The sequence below is a fragment of the Chanodichthys erythropterus genome, chromosome 1 (assembly GCF_024489055.1).
Source record: "Chanodichthys erythropterus isolate Z2021 chromosome 1, ASM2448905v1, whole genome shotgun sequence".
Taxonomy (NCBI): Eukaryota; Metazoa; Chordata; class Actinopteri; order Cypriniformes; family Xenocyprididae; genus Chanodichthys; species Chanodichthys erythropterus.
Window position 1 is genome coordinate 34,944,467 of NC_090221.1, and position 26,274 is coordinate 34,970,740.

General features: G+C 36.3%; 1 protein-coding gene across 1 annotated transcript in view; it reads right to left on the reverse strand.

Annotated features, from left to right (window-relative positions):
- Positions 1 to 2,366: 2,366 nt before the first annotated feature.
- The window catches only part of LOC137023958 (protein diaphanous homolog 1), a 112,536-nt gene continuing 88,628 nt past the window's right edge, over positions 2,367 to 26,274 (reverse strand). The window contains exons 18-27 of the mRNA XM_067391125.1: positions 22,339 to 22,437; positions 22,140 to 22,234; positions 20,850 to 20,951; positions 20,527 to 20,766; positions 18,634 to 18,763; positions 17,934 to 18,059; positions 17,464 to 17,627; positions 16,842 to 16,983; positions 13,056 to 13,145; positions 2,367 to 4,481 (exon numbers count right to left, since the gene is read on the reverse strand). Of these exons, the coding sequence (XP_067247226.1) occupies positions 4,294 to 4,481; positions 13,056 to 13,145; positions 16,842 to 16,983; positions 17,464 to 17,627; positions 17,934 to 18,059; positions 18,634 to 18,763; positions 20,527 to 20,766; positions 20,850 to 20,951; positions 22,140 to 22,234; positions 22,339 to 22,437 (1,376 nt within the window). The 3' untranslated portion in view covers positions 2,367 to 4,293. The remainder of the gene's footprint in view (positions 4,482 to 13,055; positions 13,146 to 16,841; positions 16,984 to 17,463; positions 17,628 to 17,933; positions 18,060 to 18,633; positions 18,764 to 20,526; positions 20,767 to 20,849; positions 20,952 to 22,139; positions 22,235 to 22,338; positions 22,438 to 26,274) is intronic.

Genomic DNA, 26,274 nt, shown 5'->3' on the forward strand with positions numbered 1-26,274 from the left:
GAGCCAGCCAATCGGCTGCCTGAGAACTCAGCCCTTGCCTTCTTATTGGCCGGCCGCTCCAGAGCTCATTAAAGCATCAATGCGGCCGTCATTGTGTCGTCTGGCCATGACCGGGCCAATTACTCGCCAAGAGTTAATATTTAGATTCATCCACAGACCAGTTCATGAGACGCATACAGGTGCTGGTCATATAATTAGAATATCGTTAAAAAGTTCATTTTTTTATTGTAAATTATTTAAAAAAAAAATTAATCTTTCATTTATACTAGTTTCCCTACATGTAAAGTAAAACATTTCAAAAGTTTTTTTTTGTTGTTGTTGTTGATTAGAGCATACAGCTAATGAAAGTCCAAAATCCAGTATCTCAAAATATTAGAATATTTACATTTGAGTTTCATTAAATGAGCATCCCTACAGTATAAATTCCGGGTATCTCTTGTTCTTTGAAACCACACTAATGGGGAAGACTGCTGACATGGCAATGGTCCAGGAGACAATCATTGACACCCTCCACAAAGAGAGTAAGTCACAGATGGTCATTACTGAATGTGGTGGCTGTTTACAGAGTGATGTATCAAAGCATATTAAATGCAAAGTTGACTAGAAGGATGAAATTGGTGCACAAGCAACAGGGATGACCACAAGCTTGAGAATACTGTCAAGTAAAGCCGATTCAGACACTTGGGAGAGCTTCACAATGAGTCAAATGAAGCCGGAGTCAGCGCATCAAGAGTCACCACACTCAGACATCTTCAGGAAAAGGACTACCAAGCAACTTCTGAAACAGAAACAACGTCAGAAGCATCTTACCTGGGCTAAGGAGAAAAATAACAGTGAACAGTGGTCGAAAGTCCTCTTTTCAGATAAAAGTAAATTTTGCATTTCATGTTGAAATCATGGTCCCAGAGTCTGAAGCAAGACTGGAGAGGCACATAATCCAAGCTGCTTGAAGTCTAGTGTGAAGTTTCTGAAGTTAGTAATGATTTGGGGGGGCCGTGACGTCTGCTGGTGTTGGTCCATTGTGTTTTATCAAGTGCAAAGTCAATGCAGCCATCATGCTTCCATCTGCTGACAAGCTTTATAGAGATGCTGATTTCCTTTTCCAGCAGGACTTTAGCACCTGCCCACAGTGCAAAAACCACTTCCAAATGGTTTGCTGACCATGATATTACTGTGTTTTATTGGCCAGCCAACATGCCTGACCCCTGAATCTATGGGATATTTTCAATAGAAAGATGAGAAACAGTCGATCCAACAATATACAGATGATCTGAAGGCTCAATAGTGCCTCAGCAGTTCCACAGGCTGATCACTGCCATGCCACACTTCACTGATGCTGTACTTTGTGCTAGGAGCAAGTCATTTGCTGTAATATCTGCTGCCGACCAAGTATTGAGTGTACAAATGAACATACTTTAAAGAACTTGAACTTTTCTGTTTTGAAAATACATTTTTTTGATTGATCTTAGGACATATTCTAATATTTTGAGATACTGGATTTTGGACTTTCATGAGCTGTACGCTCTAATCATCAAAATAATAAAAAAAAAAAAAAAAAACTTTTGAAATGTTTTAGTTTACATGTAGGGAATCTAGAATATATAAAACTTTCATTTTTAAAAATAACTTACAATAAAAAAAAAAAACTTTTTCACGATATTCCATATGACCAGCACCTGTATAAACATGTTCCTATGACGTAAAACAAGGTATTTTTTACAAAAGATATTTTTAATCTGTTTGAGAAGAGTCAGATTCAACTGTTTACATGCTTCATTTCTTATCTGTTGATGGGATTATTTCAGGTCTACACCAACCCTTTCAGTCAAATTCAAATTTTATTCAAATCGAACTCGGATTGAGGCGTTTACATTATGGCATAATATCTATATGACACTAACCAAAAAGTACCCAAAATAACATTGCATTGCCATGTTATGAGGTAGAACTGTTCAACTGGTCGTTAAGGGAAATATCTAATCAGCCAATCACATGACAGCAAATTTCAATTACTACAAGTGTAACTCCAAAACACATTATTTCATCCAATTATTGACAATTTTTTCTTGCAGGGATGTCACCGTCATGTGTTGCTATTCTTCTGTGGGCATTTTCAGAAATGTATTCCCTCCAAAGATAGCAAAATCTGTTCACAAGCAAACACACACACACACACACACACACACACACACACACACACACACACACACACACACACACACACACACACACACACACACACACACACACACACACACACACACACACACACACACACACACACACACACACACACACACACACACACACACACACACACACAAAATAAAACAGAATAAGCATTAAAGAAGATATTTTAATGGTGCGGATTTAGAGATAACCATAATAACATCTCTACAGTCAAAACGCAATATACACAATTTGACCAAATGGATCTCACCAATACAATCTCTATATTATTACAGTAAAACAATCAACAATAAAAATGACAAAGAAAACTGTTCATAAAAAACATCAAAACAAAGAAAACACAAAGTCTCTTTGTTTTTTCCAGTGATCTTTATCCAGCTTTTTCAAGAAAGTGAAACTGTATACTTGCACAACCTTCAGTACGATCAATCGGCCTTTAGGCAGAATCTGTTGGCTTGCAGGTCTCCAAAATTGCATTACACAAAAATTCAAAAATTGGAAATTTGGCTTCAAAAACTCTGGGGGAAAAAGCATGAGGCGTTCTCGAGCTCTTTCAGACGTGTTGGTGGTCTAGGCAGCACTTAATCATTGCCAAAACTTTTACACACATTACATAAATGCAGATACACCTTTTAATATGGGATAATAATGGAAGACAATTTCTCAGGATTTCTTGACAAACGCAGTCAGAGCTATGGCTTTAAACAGTGATCTCTACCCTCAAACATTCAGCCAACATCAACATTCAGGTAAGTCATATTGCAAAGCTGAAACTCTTGAGGTCATATTTCCCCGTGTCACCGACACAAATTCAGTTTATGGCTCAAGAACAGTCTTAAAGGTCGACTTGTTAAACCGTATCTATTGGGGATCAAACAATTTAAAAGACAGGAACATTTGACCACAGTTTTGTGAAGACTGCAAAGAAAATGACTCCAGTTCAATAAATCTATGTGGAGAAATTTCAGCACCAATGACAGAAGTGCTCTGCTACAGTCCCTCACATTTGGCTCAATCAAACCGTTTATCAGAGAAATAAATGCCATAGGTCCTGTTAGTTTCGCCCTTAAAATGTTTGTATTTTACAGTTCACGCCAGAGTTTTACTCGCTGTCTGGCAGTAAATTAAAACATGCACATGACATTGATCTATCTTGTGATGGTGAAACGACACTATCAGCAGTTTGGATCTTCAGTGTGCAGAAAACGGTAGATGGACTACAGCGCTTCACAAACACGAAAACACATCACGGCTGTTTCTGGAAAGACACAAAAACTGACTGCTGCCATTCACAAAACCGAACGTTTAGGCAGTGCAGCATTAACAAACACAATTATTTTATAAAACAGTCGTGAAGTCATTTATTGCATTCAACTCAACGCAACAACTTATTCATGTTTTGTACGAATGATTATCGATTCTAAACTCAACCATTTTTGCATATATTGTTACATTTAAATCAATGCAATAATGCTTTTATGAATGGAGGCCCACGTTTTGAGATTTAAACAACATGATTCACTTAAAATTAAAGAATGATGTATCCAGAAACAGAAGAGCACAGGAAGAGAGAACTAATCTCGTGAACAGGTACCAGACCTTCTTTAACTCTTGCGATGGGCTACAGAACCTCAGTGAAAACACCTCAAACACACACCAACCAAACATGCGTTTATGGGGTAAACATTATTGGCACTGTGCGTTTCGAGAACAACAACGTAACTAATTCCAAACATTCAGCCACGTGATGTGTTTCAAAGTCAAGAACAAAACAAAAAAGCAGAATTGATGTTTTAAAAAAGGAACCAGGAGAAAAAAGGTAAATTATGAATGGAATGGAACATTCTGGAATCTATATACAAATCTTTGGGATCTTGCAAAAAGCAGACGAGAGATGTAATCTTGTGTGTAGAGTGAGAGTGCTAGAAAATGACAAAATGAGTGAAACAGTGACAAGATGAGACCTCTCATCCAGTGTGATGGCCAATAAAAAAGCCGTATGAGATTACTCGAGGGGGTGTGGTTTAGCGAGAGCCCCGCCCTCGCAGACTTGGTCCCCAAAACACATTCTGTCTTAACCAGCAGGATCAGCAGAGGAAGTCCTTAATTTGACCGTAATGGAGCGTCATCTAAGAGATCCTCCAGCGAGCCCGTGTCCTCCGGAGACGACTCCTTCCTGTCCTCCGTGTCCAATCGGGTCTTTTTCGTGGAACTGGGCGGGGGGTTTTCCTGAAGAAGCTCTTTCGCGAGAAGGTTCGTCACGGCCTGACCGGCTCCTCTCCGATTGTTGGCTGAAACAGAATGGGAAATAAAATATGTCATGCTGGGAAGGCCACACTTGTGAGGTCAGGCACAGGTGTTAGAGTTCAAAGGTCATTCTTTAAAGCACTACAGTCAAAAACAACCAACAACTTACCTTTTTATACACTGAAAATAATGACTTTGTGGTATGGTAAAATCTATTACATTAATTCATGTAATTTATACATTGTAAAATCAAGATTAAGTTGGTACTATAATATCTTGAGTAAAATTTATACAATTTATTCATGTAATAACATAACTGAGAAGAAAAAGTAAATTGTATCTTATATTTACAAATACTATTTAACTATTTTATAGTCACAGCACATTCACCAAAAAAACGAAGTAAATTTTAATCTGAAAAAAGTAAAGTGTGTCGGTGCGCTTTTTTTTTTTTTTACAACAAGATCCGGCTTGCAGTGGCAGAGACGGTCCGTAGACATTGGTCTGCGAAGCATCAATGGAAACTTTACAAATCCTGACCGCTGTTGGAAGCTTCGCAACCGCGTGCATTAGATACAGGGCATCCGTACGGTCTCATCGCGCTGCACCGCATATTGTTTACCTTGCTTTTTGACCCATCGCGATGCTTGTCGCATTGCTGTAATCTTGTCTTTATTTATTTAATTGTTTGGAAAGTCGTGTTTTTTGTTTGGTTTTGCTACTGAAATGGAAGCACTCACTTAAAACGAGGATGTTTGCTGCTTTTTTTAATAGGCCTATATTTAAATGAACATTTACTTAATTTTATTGTGTATAATCTACTGGGGGATTTATAGTTCCCAGAATGCTTTGCATCGGATTTAATTTGAAGAGAAAATGTTTAATTTGTTTATCTTCATGTGTTTTAAGCAAGATAAATAAGTAAAAGACTTGTTATTATTGTTTAATGTTCTATTAAGGTGGGATTTAGAAAAGTTTTTGTCATGTTGGGAGTTTTGGGGGTTACCGTCGTGGTGACAAGTGGAGCCTGACGTTAGTTTGACGACAGGTTAGACCAGCATATAAAACAATTACTGAATAAGTAATTGTAAGTAGTAATACTGTTAAAAGTTTTATTCTTACAACATTCTGCTTAGAATGTGTGAGTTTTGCTAAAGTTAGAGTAAAACCAAGACAAGAATTATTGCAGTGTATATAATAATAGTGAGTAATATTAATGTATTAAACTAAGTAATTCAAAATGTGAAATGGATAGACATTATAAAATCTACTTAATTACTTCATAACAGTAAATGTTAAAGATTAATAAAATGTACTTGATATTTTCACATTTTAAATTTAAATTTACTTAATTACTTTTAATAAATACTACATGCTAAGTTAAATATAATTAAGTAACATTTACTTAATGTCTTCACAAATGTTACATTTAGAGTTAAGTACATTTTACTTGATACTGGCAAGTAAATTGTACTTGATATCACAGCAGTAAAATTTACTTAGAAAAACTGAGTGCAAATTGTTACAATGATTTTATCAAGTAAATCCTACAAGTTGTTTTTATCAGTGTAGGAATACTCCTGGTTATTTTCAACTTAAACTCGTTTCACAGTTATAAAAACAAACAGACCATATTTTACAGGTGCTGGTCATATAATTAGAATATCATCAAAAAGTTGATTTATTTCACTAATTCCATTCAAAAAGTGAAACTTGTATATTATATTCATTCATTACACACAGACTGATATATTTCAAATGTTTATTTCTTTTAATGTTGATGACTATAACAGACAACTAAGGAAAATCCCAAATTCAGTATCTCACAAAGAATATTGTGAAAAGGTTCAATATTGAAGACACCTGTGCCACACTCTAATCAGCTAATTAACACCTGCAAAGGCCTTTAAATGGTCTCTCAGTCTAGTTCTGTAGGCTTCACAATCATGGGGAAGACTGCTGACTTGACAGTTGTCCAAAAGACGACCACTGACACCTTGCACAAGGAGGGCAAGACACAAAAGGTCATTGCAAAAGAGGCTAGTTTTTCACGGAGCTCTGTGTCCAAGCACATTAATAGAGAGGCGAAGGGAAGGAAAAGATGTGGTAGAAAAAAAGTGTACAAGCAATAGGGATAACCGCACCCTGGAGAGGATTGTGAAACAAAACCCGTTCAAAAATGTGGGAGAGATTCACAAAGAGTGGACTGCAGCTGGAGTCAGTGCTTCAAGAACCACTACGCACAGACGTATGCAAGACATGGGTTTCAGCTGTCGCATTCCTTGTGTCAAGCCACTCTTGAACAACAGACAGCACATAGCACACAGTAGCACACAGTGCCAAAGCTACCAGTATCTGGTTTAAGGACCATGGTATCCCTGTTCTTAATTGGCCAGCAAACTCGCCTGACTATTGGGTATTGTGAAGAGGAAGATGCGATATGCCAGACCCAACAATGCAGAAGAGCTGAAGGCCACTATCAGAGCAACCTGGGCTCTCATAACACCTGAGCAGTGCCACAGACTGATCGACTCCATGCCACGCCGCATTGCTGCAGTAATTCAGGCAAAAGGAGCCCCAACTAAGTATTGAGTGCTGTACATGCTCATACTTTTCATGTTCATACTTTTCAGTTGGCCAAGATTTCTAAAAATCCTTTCTTTGTATTGGTATTAAGTACTATTTAATTTTCTGAGATACTGAATTTGGGATTTTCCTTAGTTGTCAGTTATAATCATCAACATTAAAAGAAATAAACATTTGAAATATATCAGACTGTGTGTAATAATGAATATAATATACAAGTTTCACTTTTTGAATGGAATTAGTGAAATAAATCAACTTTTTGATGACATTCTAATTATATGACCAGCACCTGTACAATAATACAAAATAAGCTTAACAGATTGGAAGGTTTAAAAGCATAAATGTGAAACTCATATTGCGGTTAAATCCCCAACATCTAAATGGTGTTGTGTCTAAATCAAGCATGTGTTTTATTGTAAATATTTTACTTTAATCTGTCCAGCAGAGTGAAGTTATCAAGTCCTATTTATATAGCGTTTTATTATACAATACAGATTGTTTCAAAGCTGCTTCACAGTAATAAACAGGAAAATAACAGTAATACTGTTGCAAAGTTGTTCAGTTATGAAATTAATTCAATTGAATAGTAGTAACGGCGAGTAACAGCTGCAGAACAAAACTCCAGTGGTGAGACATTCATATGAGAATGTCATATTTCATTCACATTCTCCAGCCTGTATGCAAAACACAGCCATGCAGGGGAAGCCATGATTACACACTCACACACACACACAAGTCCCAGTGCTACTGATAACAATCTCTGAACAAACATCTGTAACGAAGCATGCAGAGAGATGAACACACACACACACACGTTACCAAGCAGGTGTCCAGTATGAGCTGTGATAAGGACAGCACTGAGTCTGTTGGGAAGAAAAGTCGTTATGGGTGCGATTGTAGCTTCAGGTTATGAGTGTCTGACAGATGGAACCCTTATAAACATTTACTGTTGTAACCATAGTTTCAGCCAAAATACTATGCCTTTATTGCTATAAAATGATGGCAAGTTTCTATTATTACAATGTGTTCTAGCAGTGTAAATAAATCACTCAATCAGAAAATGTTTGTTAAAAATGATGTTTAAAGGTGAAGTATATAAGATTTTTTTTCTGTTGAAACAAATTCTCTTAACTCAGCTTATTGTTGTTCATTGACTACTATTAGTATGCCATTCATTGGTTTATCTCCCATAAAAGTGAAACATTAAGCCTCCCAGGCACCATCAAAACATTGAGAGCGTCTGCTCAGATCTGTCAATCTCTTTCCAGCTCAACCTATAGTGAGAGTTTGGGGCGTGGCTACTGTAGCAGGTGCCACTAGGTGCCACTAGGGTTGCAGAAACTACATACTTCACCTATAATATACAATCATGTGGATTTTGGACCAATGACATTTCACTTTGGGCGGAGCTACAGAGCACTATGAAACAGAAATATAACAAGCAACTCACAAAATGTCAGTTAAAGGGTTAGTTCACCCAAAAATGAAAATTCTGTCATTTATTACTCACCCTCATGCCGTTCCACACCCGTAAGACCTTAGTTAATCTTCGGAACACAAATTAAGATATTTTAGTTGAAATCCGATGGCTCAGTGAGGCCTGCATAGGGAGCAATGACACTTCCTCTCTCAAGATCTATTAATGCACTGAAAACATATTTAAATCAGTTCATGTGCGTACAGTGGTTCAATATTAATATTATAAAGCGACGAGAATATTTTTGGAGCGCCAAAAAAACAAAATAACGACTTATTTAGTGATGGCCGATTTCAAAACACTGCTTCAGGAAGCTTCGGAGCACAAATTAATCAGAGTATCAAATCATGATTCGGATGAACTGATATAAATATGTTTTTAGTACCTTTATGGATCTTGAGAGAGGAAATGTCATTGCTCCCTATGAAGGCCTCACGGAGCCATCAGATTTCAACAAAAATATCAATTTATATTACGAAGATTAACAAAGGTCTTACGGGTGTAGAACGGCATGAGGGTGAGTAATAAATGACAGAATTTTCATTGTTGAACTAACCCTTTAATTGTCACAGTTCACTGCAAAAAAGTGATTTTCTTCCTCAGTATTATATACATTTATCTTGCTTTATACCCTGGTTAGGACAAGAAATGAAAGAAAAGAACGACTGTGATGACCTGTGGATCATCAAGACCATGAATTTATATCCAACACTTCTGCATCACATACAACAACATCTGAAGATGATGTGTTTTTGTGTAGATGTCACATAAGGTTTAATTAACTTTTTTAATTAGAGGAGAATGAGTAAGAGACAGTAAACATTATATAAATGGCCCACATAATGACTGATTCACATCTGAACCATCTCTTCCGCCTCCACACTCTCCTGTCATTCGCCTGTTCCATATTTTTTGCATCCTACAGTTGTATGTAGACAGAACTGCTCATCACACTTTTTACTGTGTGTGAGATTCAGACTGTCTGGGTGTAAAAAGAGAGCAGAGATTATTATCATCAGGGTAATGAAGCTAAAAATAAGACAGATTTTACAGTGTTTGGAAGTGTTGAGCTCCCTGTGAAGCAGGAGGCACTGCAAAAAAAATTACTTTCTTCCTCAATATTGTTGTCTTGTTTGCTGAAAAAATAATCAAAATGATGTTAGATTATGTTTAAAACAAGAAAAAGTATCTGCTAATGGGGTCAGAAAAATAAACCTAGTTCAAAGAGAAAAAGATACCGTTTCTTACTCCACTTTTTCTTGTTTTAAGCACTTAATTTTGGTCATTGTTTTTTAGAAAACAAGACTTAATATTTTAAGAAATTTTCCTTCTCAAGTAAATGTATCTTTGTTTATATATTTGTACTGGAAAAACTGAGTAAGATATTTTTTTTTTTTTTTGCAGTGTGAATGTTGTGCATCTAACATGATTAAGTGTGTGGCATTGTTCTGCCGACAACAGGAGTGTGTGTGTGTTGCTCTTTTTGTATGATGGTTGGAGAGGGTGTGTCTGTCTCAGTGTTTGTGAGCTGGACAAAGGAGTGTGTGTGTTTTGTGGACATCTGGCACACAGTGTGTTTCTCTGTGGGTGTTTGTGAGTTTGGTCTCTATAAAGTGATATTGTGTGATGGGCACAGGGTGCGTCTCTGGCTCTTTGTATGAGTCTGTGTGTGCCATTATTGTTGAAGTGTGCGTCTTTCGTCGAGGAGTCAGGAGTGTGTGTGGGGTCATGACATGGCAGATGTGTGTATATTAATGAAGAGTCTAAAAACAGACACACCCACAGGCTACATCCCAATTTGCATACTATCTGTCCTAAAAAGAATGTGAGATTAGGATTAGTGTATGCACATCATAAACACCTAAAAAGGGTCAAAAAGCACCCACGGATTTTCTTTGGCCTGACATGGAACTTATTTAATATATATTAATTTCAATTCAATTCTTGCTGTGAGGGACAAAACAATATGCAACCTTGTTTTCTGACATTTTTTGACCACTGGAAACATCTGTCAGTCTTTTTTCCCTTCATTTTTACTTAAATATAGTGTCTATCCTGAATTAGGTCTATTATTCTCAGCCGATGAGTTTGTGACGATTTTGACTGTTTCAGATGTGCAAAAATTGAGGAAAACAATTTTACCCTATAGAGACTGCTGTATCATTTTTGATATGACAAATTTCTAAGGGCTCTAAATGATGATCAAAACTGAAAAACCTCTTGCACACAATTCATAAGTTTATACTTATTTAAAAGGCCTTATAATATAATTGTAAAATGTTCAGCTCGTGGATCACATGTCTTTTTGCTGTAAGATATTTACTGATATTTATAAAGTAAACACACAACTTTGATATAGTTAGAAAAACATTTCTGGATAAACAGTTACTGGACTGAATCAACTTTGGTTTACTTGATTATCCATACATTTTTTTTTCATGTTCAAATGTGACTATCAAACATTATCATCAGGCTTTTTTTGAGGAAGGTTTATTTGTTGATCTCTCAATCAAGTAAATCCTGATCTCTCAGTATTGCATTGCATTATATGTTTTAAAACTAAAGAGGTTTGATCATAAAACTAAGCATTTAAATATATCTTACCAAGACATTATTGACAGATGTAGAGTGATGACTGATATTCATATGCATTTTTGTATTAAAATCTTTATTATTATCTTTACTTTTTGATTATTTTGTTCTAATATACTAAACAGATTTATGTCATTTATAGATTTATACATTCATTTGCAACTTAAATGTATTTTGTGTGTTTGTAAGCGTGTGTGTAGAGCAGCAGCTGCCGTCCGTCTCTCAGCATCTCTCTGATTGGCTGATGACTCATAATGCAGAGGGTCAGAGTTTAGAGGTTACAGGGCGTCTCCTGTCTCCACACTGCATGCCTGCGGTCTGTCTAAAGGCATCTACACTGTGTGTGTGTGTGTGTTGGAGTGAACACATCCATATGCAGAACGAACAAGTGGTCAGAATGGGTGTGTGTTGGTATGTATGTGTGGCATATTGAGGGGTTGAGTCACATGTGCCGTGTGTATCTCCGTTTGTGCTGTCTACATAGAATCCTGCCTTCAAAGGGAGCTGCCTAACTGATTTGGAACTACAAAGGCTATAAATCACATTGAAAGCATTTTAAAAGGCAGCATTTAACAACCTTTAATGCATTGAGAATTCACCTATGATGTCTTAACATGCTGTCTAGGTAGGGAGCTCACTAGGTTTTGGAACAGAGCTTGTGTGCGGGCTGCTTCAGAAAAGCTAAAAATACAAAACACACCACTGATGACTCATGCTACACACACACACAAACACACACACACACATTTTGATTCGATTCCAAGGAAAATATACAGTGTGAAGCAGCAAAGTAAACAGAGTAAAGACTGTACAGAGATACACAGAAATAAACATGAGAGAGAAAGAGAGGGAATATAAGAAGATGAAGTTAAAAACGGTCTGAGAAAAGAGAGGAATAAAGGGGTGAAAACAGGGAAAACAGAAAAAGTTGTGTCATGGAACTAAATTCAAAAGATAAAAAGCGCGGGATGTGGAGGCGGAGAGAGAGAGAGAGAGAGAGTGTGTGCATGGTCATTATTGCCACATTGCAGCACATCTGGATTCATTCAACGCAGATCCAGTTACACACACACACACACACACACACACACACACACACACACACACACACACACACACACACACACACACACACACACACACACACACACACACACACACACACACACACACACACACACAGAAAGCGCTGCTCCACACTGTTTGTAAGTCTATAATACAGTGAAAAGAGGGAAAATGAAGCACACATGGTTTGTTTTTGTGTAGAACTGTAATTCTGAACTACATCTCTATTGAAACACACTGAAATCATGTTTTCCTTCAAAAAGACACTACTGTTCAAAAGTCTGGGGTCTGTACAATTTTTATGTTTTTAAAAAGTTTATTCTGCTCACAAAGACTGCATTTATTTATTCAAAAATACAGTAAAAACAGTAATATTGTGACATATTATTGCATTTTAAAAGAACTGTTTTCTATTTGAATGCATTTTAAACTGTAATTTATTCCTGTGATCAAAGCTGAATTTTCAGCATCATTACTCCAGTCTTCAGTGTCAATAGAAACAGAATTTAGTTAAAATATTAATATTAAAGGCACGTTACAAAATATTTCTGTTAGGTTTGATTAATGCATACATTGCTAAATAAAATAATTAACTTATTTAAAAAAAAAAACCCCAAACCTCTGAACCTTACTGTACATTTGCATTTATGCATTAGTCAGACACTTTTATCCAAAGCAACTTACACTGCATTTAAATGAAACATTTCATCAAGCTTTCCCTGCAAATCAAACCCACAAACTTGCCGTTTGTGTCCAGTTTCAATGTTGTTGTTCTTTTATCCATTACTGTGTAAGTTTCTCATGATTGCAGCTTTTCATATTGCAGTTTTCTGCATTTTGTATTCCCTCAATACCAGCAATAACTGCACATCTGACAAATGAACTTGACACATGTTACCTGCTTGTCGTGGTCCTCTCTTCCTCTTGAAAGCAGCTCCAGACTGCAGCGCCTCCAACAGACCGTCCATGATACCAGTCTCATCTCCATCTGAAACACACACACACAAAACCACTATTAATATTATACATTAACGTTAGTCTCATCATCACTATCTGAAACACACATCATTCATATTAAGTATCACTGCTGAAACACATGCAGAATCATAGAACCAGAGAGCAACAGCCACAGTGACATCAGATGAGAGAGGAGCAAAGGATCATGGGAACGTAAACATCCTCAGAGACACAAGTTACAGCAGACAGCACCCCCTACCTTACACACACTGATGTACACTATTGACCTACATAACTGAACCACATGTACACATACACACACATGATGGGAAGGACTGTGTGCTCTGAAAACATTTTGACCGTTTAAAATAGTTTGTTGAAAGTGTGTTTTTTTTTTCATATGGTGAATGGTTTTAGGGCTGTTTGTGTGTGTGTGTGTGTGTGTGTGTGTGTATAGACAGATGGTTTCAATCATGTCCTCTCTGGACAACATGGGGTTAAAGATTTATGGGTTTTATTTCCCTGCCCCCCATAAACACACACGCACACCTTCCTAAACATGCATGCATGCATGCATACACACACACACACACACACACACACACACACACACACACACACAGTCAGTCTCACTGTAATCCCCAGAAAATCTGCAGCCAGATGGTTTTGCATCTGACCTGACAACCTAGATCTCACACACACACACACACACACACACACACACACACACACACACACACACACACACACACACACACACACACACACACACACACACACACACACACACACACACACACACACACAGAGAGGTGTTTGCAGTGCACACACACCACCGTGAGGTGTGTTATAGGAACAGCACATCTGATTTGCTGAGATTTCCCCCTGCTGCATATTACATTACATGTTTATATTATATCAATACATAGGAAACACTTTACAATAAAGGTTCATTAGTTACCTACATTAGTTAACATGAACTAATAATGAACTGCACGTATACAGCATTTATTAATATTTGTTAATGTTAATTTCAACATTTACTAATACATTAATAAAATCTTGTTAACATTAGTTAATGCACTGTGAACTAACATGAACAATCAATTAACAACTCTATTTTCATTAACTAACGTTAATGAAGATTAGTAAATACAGTAACAAATATATTGTTCATGGTTAGTTTATGTTAGTTAATACATTAACTAATGAACCTTATTGTAAAGTGTTACCAATACATATTATATCACTGCTAAACCAAAAATTAAAAGCTGACACTGTTCAAAATTTAAAAAAAGATAACTAAATACAACTTTTTCATATTTCATGAAATACTCCTATTAATGGTTTATAATTTACCATTTCTTAAACATATTTAAAATACATTTTATTTAATATTTAAAAATATGTTTATATTTATGATCTTATGACTGATCTTTCTCCACTAGTGTGACTATTCTGAGTATCATTCCTTAACTTTACTATAATATAAATTAAATTAAATTTATATATACATAAATGTACTAGATTACGAGCATTTTCATTATTATTTGTATTTTTTAAATACATAAAATTAATTTATTTGTTTTTATTTATATAAATTTGATTAATTATTGTGCATGTAGTTTTCACTGGCTCAGTATAATTTAGTCCACATGGAATACTTGTAGACCTTTAAACTAGTGTGATGAAAAAATGGTGACCAATTACAGCATTAATAAACATACACAAAAATCTTCTCAACTACCCAGTAACTGTGGTATTTTGGTAGAAACTCTTTGGCATGGTCAGTTTTTGTAAGGGGCACACATATCAACCCTGTTTGTTAGTGAAGCGCTTTAATACCCACGTGACACAATCTAGATGAATCTGTATGAATATTTTCGCCTTTCAGCTGCATTAGACCATCAGCCATTAAACTCACTCTTTTGTGATGACACATGAGCATCATCACAGTACTGACCAATCACACGGAGACATCTGTCTGACATCTGTCTGCACACACAGAGAATCTATCACACAACACTGACACCTACTGACCATCCACACGAGCTGCTGCTGTAACTGTAATGTGGGAAACACTTTTTATTTGTCTAGTTCTCAGGGTTTAACTGCTAAACTAAAGATAACATGAGTGTGTTTGAGAATGTGGGAATGTCAAGGCCAAACATTTCAAATATTCAACCCTGAGAGTTCAATGAACCTTCTGTGTGTAAGTGTGTGTGTGTGTGTGTGTGTGTGTTTGTGTGTGTGTGTGTGTGTGTGTGTGTGTGTGTGTGTGTGTGTGTGTGTGTGTGTGTGTGTGTGTGTGTGTGTTTGTGTGCGCGTGCGCTATATGCATGTTCTTCAACTGACATTTAAATCTTCCACCTGTATGCAAATCAAACCTCATAAAATTACCAGCTATGGCTCCTACAAGTATTTGGTCACATATTTCAGACTTTAATCAGTTTGAATTGGAATATATAATAAATAACACTTGCTTTTATTGTCTAATTAAATTATTTTTAAGTATGTGCCACTGCATGTATAACATATATAACATGTTGATCATAGTTCATTTTATTTATTTATTAGCCGCAAAAGTGACTAAACGGGTTTCCTCATCTACATACTCTCTGTACAATCAGTGCTGCTTAGTTAAAACTAAAACTATTAAACATTTTCATTAATTGCAATAAAGCTGAAATAAAAATATATATAAATAAATAAATACTAGATTAAAAACTTGAACTTATTCTTATTTGAACTTATTTGAGTCAGTTGCCAAGGCAACATTTCTCATTTTCATTGTAGTTTAAGTACTAAAGTTGGTAAAACTAAACTGAAACAAAATAAATTAAAGATAAGCAAAAATGTTTAACAAAGAACGAATAAATATAATTAAAAAATATATATTTATTAATACATTATAAATTATATATTTAATAAAAATTGTTACTATTTAACTAAAAAATAATGAATTTGGTAAACGAACAATAAACAATACTTCTACAGCATTTATTAATCTTAATTTTTAATTTTAAATTTAATTTATAAAAACTAACAGCATTTCAACATTTATAAAATCAAAAGTTATTTGTTAAGATTAGTTAATGAACTAACAAGAACAATGAAAAATTATTTTTTATTAAACTAACATTAACAAAGATTAATAAAAGGTGTAAATATATTCATATAGCTAATAAATAATCTAACGTTAACAAATGAGAACTTATTACCATCCTTTTTTCTATCAACCTCCTTTCAAACACACACACATACACACACACAGGTCTGCAGAAATTATGAGAGTGGAAATTTGGAGCCCCAAAAGTTTCAAACTACAGCCAGACGAGAAAAGTAGGTCAGAGAGAGAGAAAGAGAGAGCGCTAGAGAGAGAGAGAGAGAGATCATTTGTTATGGTAGATGTACTATTCGTGAAACCAGCTAAATGATTTCACATGATGCACATTAAATGTTGAGTGTGAATCAGTGTGTGACAGTAAAGACAATGTTCATGAAGAGGACATTTTAAGAGAGAGTAACATGATCTCAGATTTTCATACTGTTCTGAATCTCACAAGAACATGTCCAGGTCACATTCCCCCCAAGATCAAAAAGAAAAAAGAAAAAAATATAATTAAGACAAATTGTATAAAACATGAAGTTGTGAGAAATATGACCCGGATATGTTGTTGTTTTTCCCCTACATACACACACACACACACGCAATGTGAATCTTTACCATCATTGATGTTGAGTATCTGTCCAGCGTTCATTCTCTTCTGTTTCTCCTCTTTCTCTTTTTCCGCTTTCTCTCGTGCCAGTTTGGCTCGACGAATCTTCTCCTCCGCTTCTTTCCGTTTCTGGTTCTCTTTCACCGCTTGCTGTAAAAAGCATATGCATGCAGTGAGGTGAAGTTGTGAACTCAAGATCTCTGATTCAGATTCCATTGTTCAGCTAAGGAAAAATATAAAGTTATAAAGCATTATGATGAACAGATGAAATCACAGCACAGAAAAAATGATGAAGTGTGTGTGTTTTTGACATGGAGTCTCTGGTCCCTTTATGACAGAGAGAATATCAGTATGTCTAGACAAAAGTCTGTTGTAATATACTAAACAGACTGATGACTGAAACATCTGCTACACACACGCACACAAAGTGCAGGTCACAGTAAATTCTTAATTCCACGTTGCTACATAAGGTAAGTAAAGTTCGAATTGTGAAAATATCTTTTGAGAAAAAAAAAACTATTACCTTTAATATATATATATATATATATATATATATTCTATGGCAGAAACAAGCTTCCATATTTATCAAAGTTAAATATTGATTCAATTTTCCATCAGTTGTGATCTCACCTGAAACATGTTCCTGAAGTTGTTGAGATCACCGAATAACTCTTCTGGGCTCATCTTCTTAGGGTCGAACACAAAGTATTTGCCCAAATCCTCATACTGCTTCTCCATGTTCTTGTGCATCAGCTGGATCTTCTCAAACTGCTCATGAGCCGTCGATACAAAACTGTACAGAACTCCGTTAAGAAACACGCCATAATGATTTGCTGCACAACTTTTATATTTATAAATCATTATTAAACACATGAAACGAGTTGTTTTTCCCTCCAACTGAGAACAAGTACTAAAACAAACATCCTCCCAAACTTCACAGGACGCTTGTAGGACGGCACACTTCATCTAGAACCCAAACAGGATGTGATGTCACAATGGATCATCAACACTATTTTTTATAACATTATTGTTTGTGGAATTGACTGCGGAAGCCAAAGTGACACTTCCTGTCACGTGACAAGCTGGAGAAATAAAGGATATGGTCATTTTCTCCACAAATTTGTCCTTGTCGCTCTGCGGAGGGGGGAACGTCTCAATGTCTTTCTCCAGGCTTTTAATCTGCTTTCCCATCTGATCTATATTCTTCTGGAGCGTCTCTGCCGGCACTGCGAGAGAGAGAGAAAAAAATTATTTAAAAAAATAAAAATAAAAATAACAACTGTTCTAAAGTGATATTAGTATCACACTACTATTCAAAAGTTTGGGTAATAGTGTTTCATGTTTATGAAAGAAGTCTCTTCTGCTCACCAGGCCTGCATTTATTTGAACAAAAATATAGTAAAATCAGTAATATCGTGAAACATTATTACAATCTAAAAGAACTGTTTTCTATGTGCATATATGGTAAAATGTCATTTATTCCTGTGTATTTTCAGCATCATTACTCCAGTCTTCAGTGTCACATGATCCTTCAGAAATCATTCTGATATGCTGATTTGCTGCTCAAGAAACATTTCTGATTATTATTAATGTTGAAAGCTTCATTTTTGTGAAATAGAAAACTTTTTGTAACAATATAAATGTATTTACCGTCACCTTTCACCAATTAAATGCATCCTTGCTGAATAAAAAGTATTAATTTCTTAAAAATAAAAAATACAGACCCCAAACCTTTGAATGGTAGGGTATATAGAATAAGGAAAGCATCATCAATGACTTCAAGGTGCGACTGAGACTGACCTTTGCTGGCTTTCTCCACGTGGATGAGTTCCTCTGGGAAGGTCATGACCTCAGGGTATTGCTCCTGACATATTTCCGCCAGGAAGTGCAGTAGAGTCTGTTTCTGATCAGCTGATTTAGTGTCTCTCAACTAAACACACACATACACACATTTGTTTACTACTTACTTTGTGGGGACCAACACATCAGGCACTTTCCACAATTAAGGTACAAAATGTTGTCTCACTAGCAAACCCATGCTTGAATATGCAATAAAAGTCAAACATGGGATGGATTTGTGCATTTGGATTTGGATGGACATATCTAACATAACTATTTGATATGTCGGTAACAATTTACAAGAAGGTTCCATTTGTTAACATTAGTAAAAGAGGACCTATTATGCCCTTTTTCAAAATCTAGATTTTGTTTTTAGGCTGTACTAAAACAGGTTTTCATGCTTGAAAAAACATATTATTCTCCTCATATTCTCCATTGTTGCAGCTCCTCTCTTCACTGTCTGTCAGTAACGCTCTGTTTAGTTCCTGTCTCTATGAAGCCCCTCCTTCTAAAAAGCACAATGTGCTCTGATTGGTCTGCTAGAGCAGTGTGTTGTGATTGGTCAAGCTCTTCGAGCATGTTTGGGAAATGCCCCGCCCTTTACCATAACCGCCAGTTTCAATACACTACTAACTAACTCAACCAGGCCCCGCCCCTTTATTCTGCATATGCCTTGGGTGTGATTATTTAAATGCGGAATATCGTGAAATGTTCGTTCTGGAAGAAAACCCAAGACTACAATGGAGGCGTTTCAGGGAGTTCAGAAACACTGACACTGATATAGAGAATAATGCTTCATAAAATTTAGGTTAAACCACTGGAATCACACGGATTACCGTAATGATATATTTACTATCTTTCTCGGGCTTGAAAGTGGTAGTTGCATAGACAGGCACCCGCCTCTAGGGCCGTGAGTTAAACAGGCCCAGCGAGTTTCATTCCGATCGGCCTCCGTTAACCTTGTCTGATAGCTGCTCAAACTTCACTGGCCGATGGCGGACATGCTTTTTGAAATACGTCAATGTCCCCATAGTTGATCATGGCACCTTGGACAAAGATACTGCATGCCAGTGTTCAAGTCAATCGGACTAATGGTGAAGTAGTTATAGCCATTTTCATTTTTTTTTCCTGTTATAGCACCACCACTTGGCCAGTTTCCACATCCTTTTTCATGCGACCATAGAATGACCTCTTATATAGGTGTGCCGAGTTTGGTGAAAATATCTCATTCCGTTCACGAGTTACCATTTTAGTAAAAGTGGCTCTGCCCACTTAGCACATTTTGGTGGCCCTTAGGGACTGTGAATCAAAACTTTTTTCAGGATCAGATTTCGGAGAATCTTGCTGCACTGGTTTGGTTCAGATAGGGCCAAAAACCTAGGACTAATTTGCAGAAGTAGCTTTTTCAAAAAGTTTTTCATCTTGATCCAAGGATTCCAATGATATAAGACAATTGAGCCTACGCCTAACAATTTAGGAGTTATGAGCGATTTCATACTTTTGACCGCTGTAACGCCCCCGTCAGGCCGATTGGGGCGCGCCTTGGTGACGTTGTAGACAGTGTGAGTACTACCAGCCCTGAAAGTTTCAAGTCTCTATGACTTACGGTTTTGTCTGCCTGATCACTTTTAGGGGAGAATGCTGATCATTGGAAATTAAAAAAAATTACAATATGGTTTTAACGCTATGCGCTTGAACCCCTAATAAATACTGTAATGTTAACTATTGGGATCTTATTGTACTGATATGTTACTGTAGATAAGCTATATGAAAAGTTGCTGGTATAAACCACATCAAATGCACACAAACTGTAGTGTTGACAGCATGTCAAGCTGAGCAGATGTAGGAAATCACCTTGCACAGGTAACTGATGCTGAATCCAAAAGCTTTGGCGTTGCGCGATCCTGCGTTCATGAAGTTTCCCAGCAGTAGCGTGATCTCCAGCAGTTTGGCGAAGCCCTCGCTCTTCCGAAGCTCCTCGCAGGCGGCCGTCACCGCAACTACGTCCGGCTTGACGTTATTCACCTGCTCCTCGAATTGGAGCTTGAAGAGGATGGCGGTCAGACGGGGCTTCAGACGCTTCACTGTACTGATCTAGAGACGGAGACACGAGACGTGCACTGTCTGTCTCTGTGTGACTGTGTTTGGGAGAAGTCAGTATTGTTTGCGTTTCTCACCACAACTCCGAACTGTTCAGACTCAGCCAGCTCCTCATACTCGTCTTTCAGCTCTGTTAATGTGTTGAGTTGTTCCTGCTCCGGCAGCAGCTTCAGCAAACTCTGAAACACACAGTAGCTGTTTACCACTAGAAAACGACACCAGTTTCACTGGTTTGGTCCATTTTGGTTTGCCTACATAAAACTTTGCCCTAAAGAAAGGCCTAAGAGGCTGTTTCTTTCTTTCTTGTTTTCTTGACATAATTTTTTTGTGTTCTCGAAATGTTTTCTTGTGATCTTTTTTTGTTGTGTACTCAAATAAAAAAAAATGAATGATTTAGTTTTCCAAGGCGAAGCAGAATATTAAAAAACAACAACAACAACAAAAAAGTGGGACTTGATTAATATCATGAATTGATTAGATGAGTGACTCTGTATGAAGTTGATTATAAAAAATAAGATGGACCGATGATGTCATCCAAAAAGTAATGTTGCTTCAGGAACAGTCATTACATTTTAATACAAGATTATGAAGACAAATGTTTTATTTTGAAAGAACATGCACTGATGATTCTTTCACAATAAGACCAAAAAATCCTGCAGCATTTTAATGATTAGGGATCACAGTATTGTAAACTTGAACTTGTCTTAAATTACATCAAACCAATAATAAATGTTTATTATACAAGCTAAATACTGGTCATATTTTCTGTTGTCAAATTTTCTTGTGATCTTGACATAGCTTGTTTTCTCGTGATCATGACTTCATTTGTGACCCTGGAGCACAAAACCAGTCATAAGTCGCACGGGTATATTTGTAGCAATAGCCAATCAAAATGATAATTTCATTACGATATTAAGTAAAGATCATGTTCCATGAAGATATTTTGTAAATTTCCTACCGTAAATATATGAAATATTTATTTTTGTAAGTAATATGCATTGCTAAGGTCTTCATTTGGACAACTTTAAAGGCGATTTTCTCAATATTTAGATCTTTTGGCACCCTCAGATTCCAGATTTTCAAATATTGCCCTATCCTAACAAACCATACATCAATGTAAAGCTTATTTATTCATAAAATTGACCCTTATGATTGGTTTTGTGGTCCAGGGTCACATTTGTCTGTGTACTCATACACGAAGAAATAATAATAATAAAAAAAAGATTAATGATAATAAAAACTTTTCATTTTAGGTTGTTCTGAGCAACAGTGTTTTTTAGTTCTGGCTATAGAGTTCTGAAGTCGCTTTCCTAATGAGTTTCATGTTTTCCTGTTTGTTGATGTGATGTTCACACACTCTTTCATACCTGCACCATGTTTTCAGTGAGAACTTTCTCATTGACCTCCAGGATGACATTTTTCATCTCTTCATAAGGCAGTCTGTTTGAACCCAAGAATATAGCTGCAACACAGAGAGACTTCTGAGCAAACAACTCTGAATGATGGTGTTAAACTAGTGAGATATTTCACATCTGAATGAACATTCACGCTCAGGCTGTTACTCACAGAGATTCTGGGATGTTTTGGAGTCGAGCACTTTCAGCTCCTTCACCTTCTTCTTTTGAGCATTCTTCTTCTCTTCAGATCCCTCTTGATCCTTCTTAACTAGAAATACACACAGAGAGAGAGAGAGAAGGTTAAGTACTTGTGTGTTTGAGATAGTGGCCTTGGATTCAGAAAGAACCTGAAAATGGTGTTTCTTGAAGGCCGGACTCATCTCTCTCCCACATACACACACACTTTCACTGTCAGGGTTACTGTGCTCATACATGCTGAAAGGGTTTTTGTGGAGTTGATATGACACGTCAATCACTGACATCAGTATGCAGTTGATTTATGTACTATACTTCATCTAATACTTCTTTAAACAAGAATTTTCAAACTCTTTTATGATTTTTCATATGTGCAGTAATGAAGTCATGTTAATTAAAAGACTTTATTAAATATTTGAACTTTTAAAAATTCACCTGTCACACCACTGCAGTTATTTTAGTATATTTATATACTGTTATAGTATTTATTCATATTTTTAATTACATGTTTTTAAGTTTTTATTTTATTTTTTTGTAATTATTCATTTATTTATTCAGTTTTAGTACTAAATTTATTTCAGTTTTAGTACTAAATTTATTTCAGTTTTAGTATTAAACTTATTTCAGTTATTTGCCAAGGCAACATTTCTAATTTTAAGTTAATTTAATATTTATATTTCAGTTGCAGAAAATTAGTTAATAGTTTTCATTCATTTAATCAATATTTATTTTAGTTTACTTTAGTAATTTAATAATTTTAGTTTTTTTTTTAAATATATTTCTATTTAACTTTTTTATTTAGATTTTTATTTCAGTTCAAGTTTTAGTAATTTTAGTACTAAATAAAGTACTTCACTTAGTTGCCAAGTCAACATTTCTAATTGTAAGTTTTTAATTTAATATTTATATTTCATTTTATTCCAGCTCCATTTAAATAGTAGAAAATAAGTTAATACTTTTAGTTGACAATAACACCTCTGCACCACAGGTCTATTTTAGCTAAGTGCAAATAATAATAATAATAATAATAATAATACAAATATATAATATAAAACAAAATTAGATGCTGAATTAATAAAAGATCATGTACATGTCATTTGTCCTGTACTTCATAGTTGTAAAAAAAAAAAGACAACTTCAAAAATCCAAGGAAATATCTAATCCAGTAAAGAAAGAGAACTCTGTGTACACACACACGCACACACACACACACACCCCTCATCAGTGCGTCGGCATCTCTGTTCTAAAGACAGACTGAGGGGAGGTCAGAGGTCAGAACTCAGGAGGTTGAGAGTCAAATGGCCAACAGCTTCAATGAAACGTGAAGACTGAAGTTCACACTCCTGACGAGTCTCCAGAGAAAGACCACGGACACACACAGAGTAAGATGACCGTCAGCTTGTGTGTGTGATAATCTATTTCGTTCAGTGCATGAAACACAATCAAGACCAGATAAACATCTTCATCTCTATCTGCAATCTGCCCTGCTATTCTCTTCTGTCCATGTCTGTCCTTTATTCTTACTCTAATGTCTTTCTGAATACTTTCTCTTCTGTCCTCCATTTTCAGCCTCCTTTCAAACTTTTTTTCTCTTTGTACCTCATTTCCGAGCAGTACATTTGTCTTTGGCATCCGTGTGTGTGTGTATTGTGTTACAGCAGCATATGGAAACGCTCAAGACAGTGAAACAGCTCTGGATTACATTACACACACACACACACACACACACACACACACACACACACACACACACACACACACACACACACATACACACACATATAGGTTTTCCATGTTTTTTTGGGGACATTCCATAGACATCATTTTTTTTTACTGTACAAACTGTATATTCTATTCCCGAACCCTAAACCTGTGCATCTCAACATTTTCAAAAAACATCACTTAATATGATTTATAAGCCGTTTTCCTCATGGGGACCACTAAATGTACCCACAAGGACAAGGATTTTGGATATTACCATCTTTGTGGGAACATTTTATCCTCATAACATGGGGTTTACCAGGACATAGGTCATAAGAATTGCAGCTCAGACTTTTTTTTTTTTTTTTTTTTAAACCCACACATACAAGCTTTATAAAATGTAATATTTAACAATTTTTATGCATTTTGTATGATTATTTTATAAATCCTTTTTATGTACTACTATACAGCACCAAATACCACTGTGCTGAAATGTGCTGCATAAATAAACATTTGAATCTAGAAGTGAGTTTTACAGAAAAAATAATTAGAAAGAAAAGACTAGATAGAGAGATCATTTCAGTAATCTGCCTACAGCATGATCTGAAATGTCTGTCAGTGGGTCAGTGTGTGTGTGTGTGTGTGTGTGTGTGTGTGTGTGTGTGTGTGTGTGTGTGTGTGTGTGTGTGATTGATTATGCGCTCAGCCATTGAACACACAGTCATATCCCCTGCAATTCACTGCCTGTGATTCATAAAATGGGATCTGTATTCAAAATGGCTGCTGGTCTCTCACACACACACACACAAACCCAGAGATTCCAAAACTCATTTGTGAGCCAATGGCGCCTCTGCAGGTCACAATGAAAACTGCACCATGACAACTGCACATCTGTGTTACATTAACATTACATTTACAAGTGTGTGTGTATGTGTGTGTGCTTGCACAATCAGGACTACGAAACACAGGCACTTTAATGTTATTGTTTCTGGATTGTGTTGTAAACGTCCTGCTGTCTTTTGTATTGCCTGAGGTCTATTCATCCACTGGGCCTTTTATCTTCCTCTCATGGCATCCAGCCTCAGTACACAGCTGCTTCATACACAAGAGCTCACACACACCTCGAAATGAGGACATCACGGACTTCCAAAAGATGAAGGGAGGTTTGGTCACATTTAGCTCTATTCTGGGGACAATATCTATAAATACCCCAAACCACACACACAGCAGAAAGTTTGTGGTTATTTCTGTAAGTGTCCAGCTGTGTAAAGCTGTCACTTCTGTCCATCTCTTTGTCTGTCTTACATTAAAATCACTGTGTTTCTGTGTTTATTAGTTGAACAAGAGCCACAGACATCATGTCTGCTGTTTCTGGAACTCCAGATCTCAGTTTATACACACACACACACACACACACACACACACACACACACACACACACACACACACACACACACACACACACACACACACACACACACACACACACACTCTCTTCTTTTCCCATACAAGGCAAGAGTTTATGCGAGTGGAGGTCACAGTGAGAGACACAGACAGACTCGTCCAGCATGTTAAAGTGCAGCAAGTGAACTCCACCTCATCAGCAAACTGAACACAAGCTCAATACAATCCAATCACACAAAGAGAAACTTTGTTCTTTCATCTCTCTCTTTCTCTCTTTCATTAGAGATTATTTTTAGTCTAAAGTGTATTGCTGACAGCCTTCTTTGTTCTGTATAAGTTTTATGGTGGAGCACCAGCGCCTCTAGTGGCAGTACTGACACACTGCAGCCTGAACTTACACTAAACTTATTGCAAAACACCAAACGTTTCAAAAGAGTTTTTGCTTTTGATATCTGGAGAAAAGTTTAGGCTAAAACTTGCAATTTATAATAGTCTAGTGTGAAGACACACTGCAGTCCTAATGTCAACTGAATGTGACTTATGGAGGAATTAATTAAGAGTAATTTCTCATATTTTACTGATGCTTTTGTTATAAATACAATCTCTCCTTTGTGGATTTACTTTCCTGCAGCAATTTGTGAGGAAATCTGTTACTTTTAAAAATTAAACTTTGTTCTATTCCAATATTCAGAGAACCAGTTAAGACACAAAAAAAAACTACACATTTTTAAACAGACCCAAGCACTTTTATAATGTCTTAAAGGAAAGAATGTTTCTCCTCCTGAGAGAAATGGAATGTACTCGT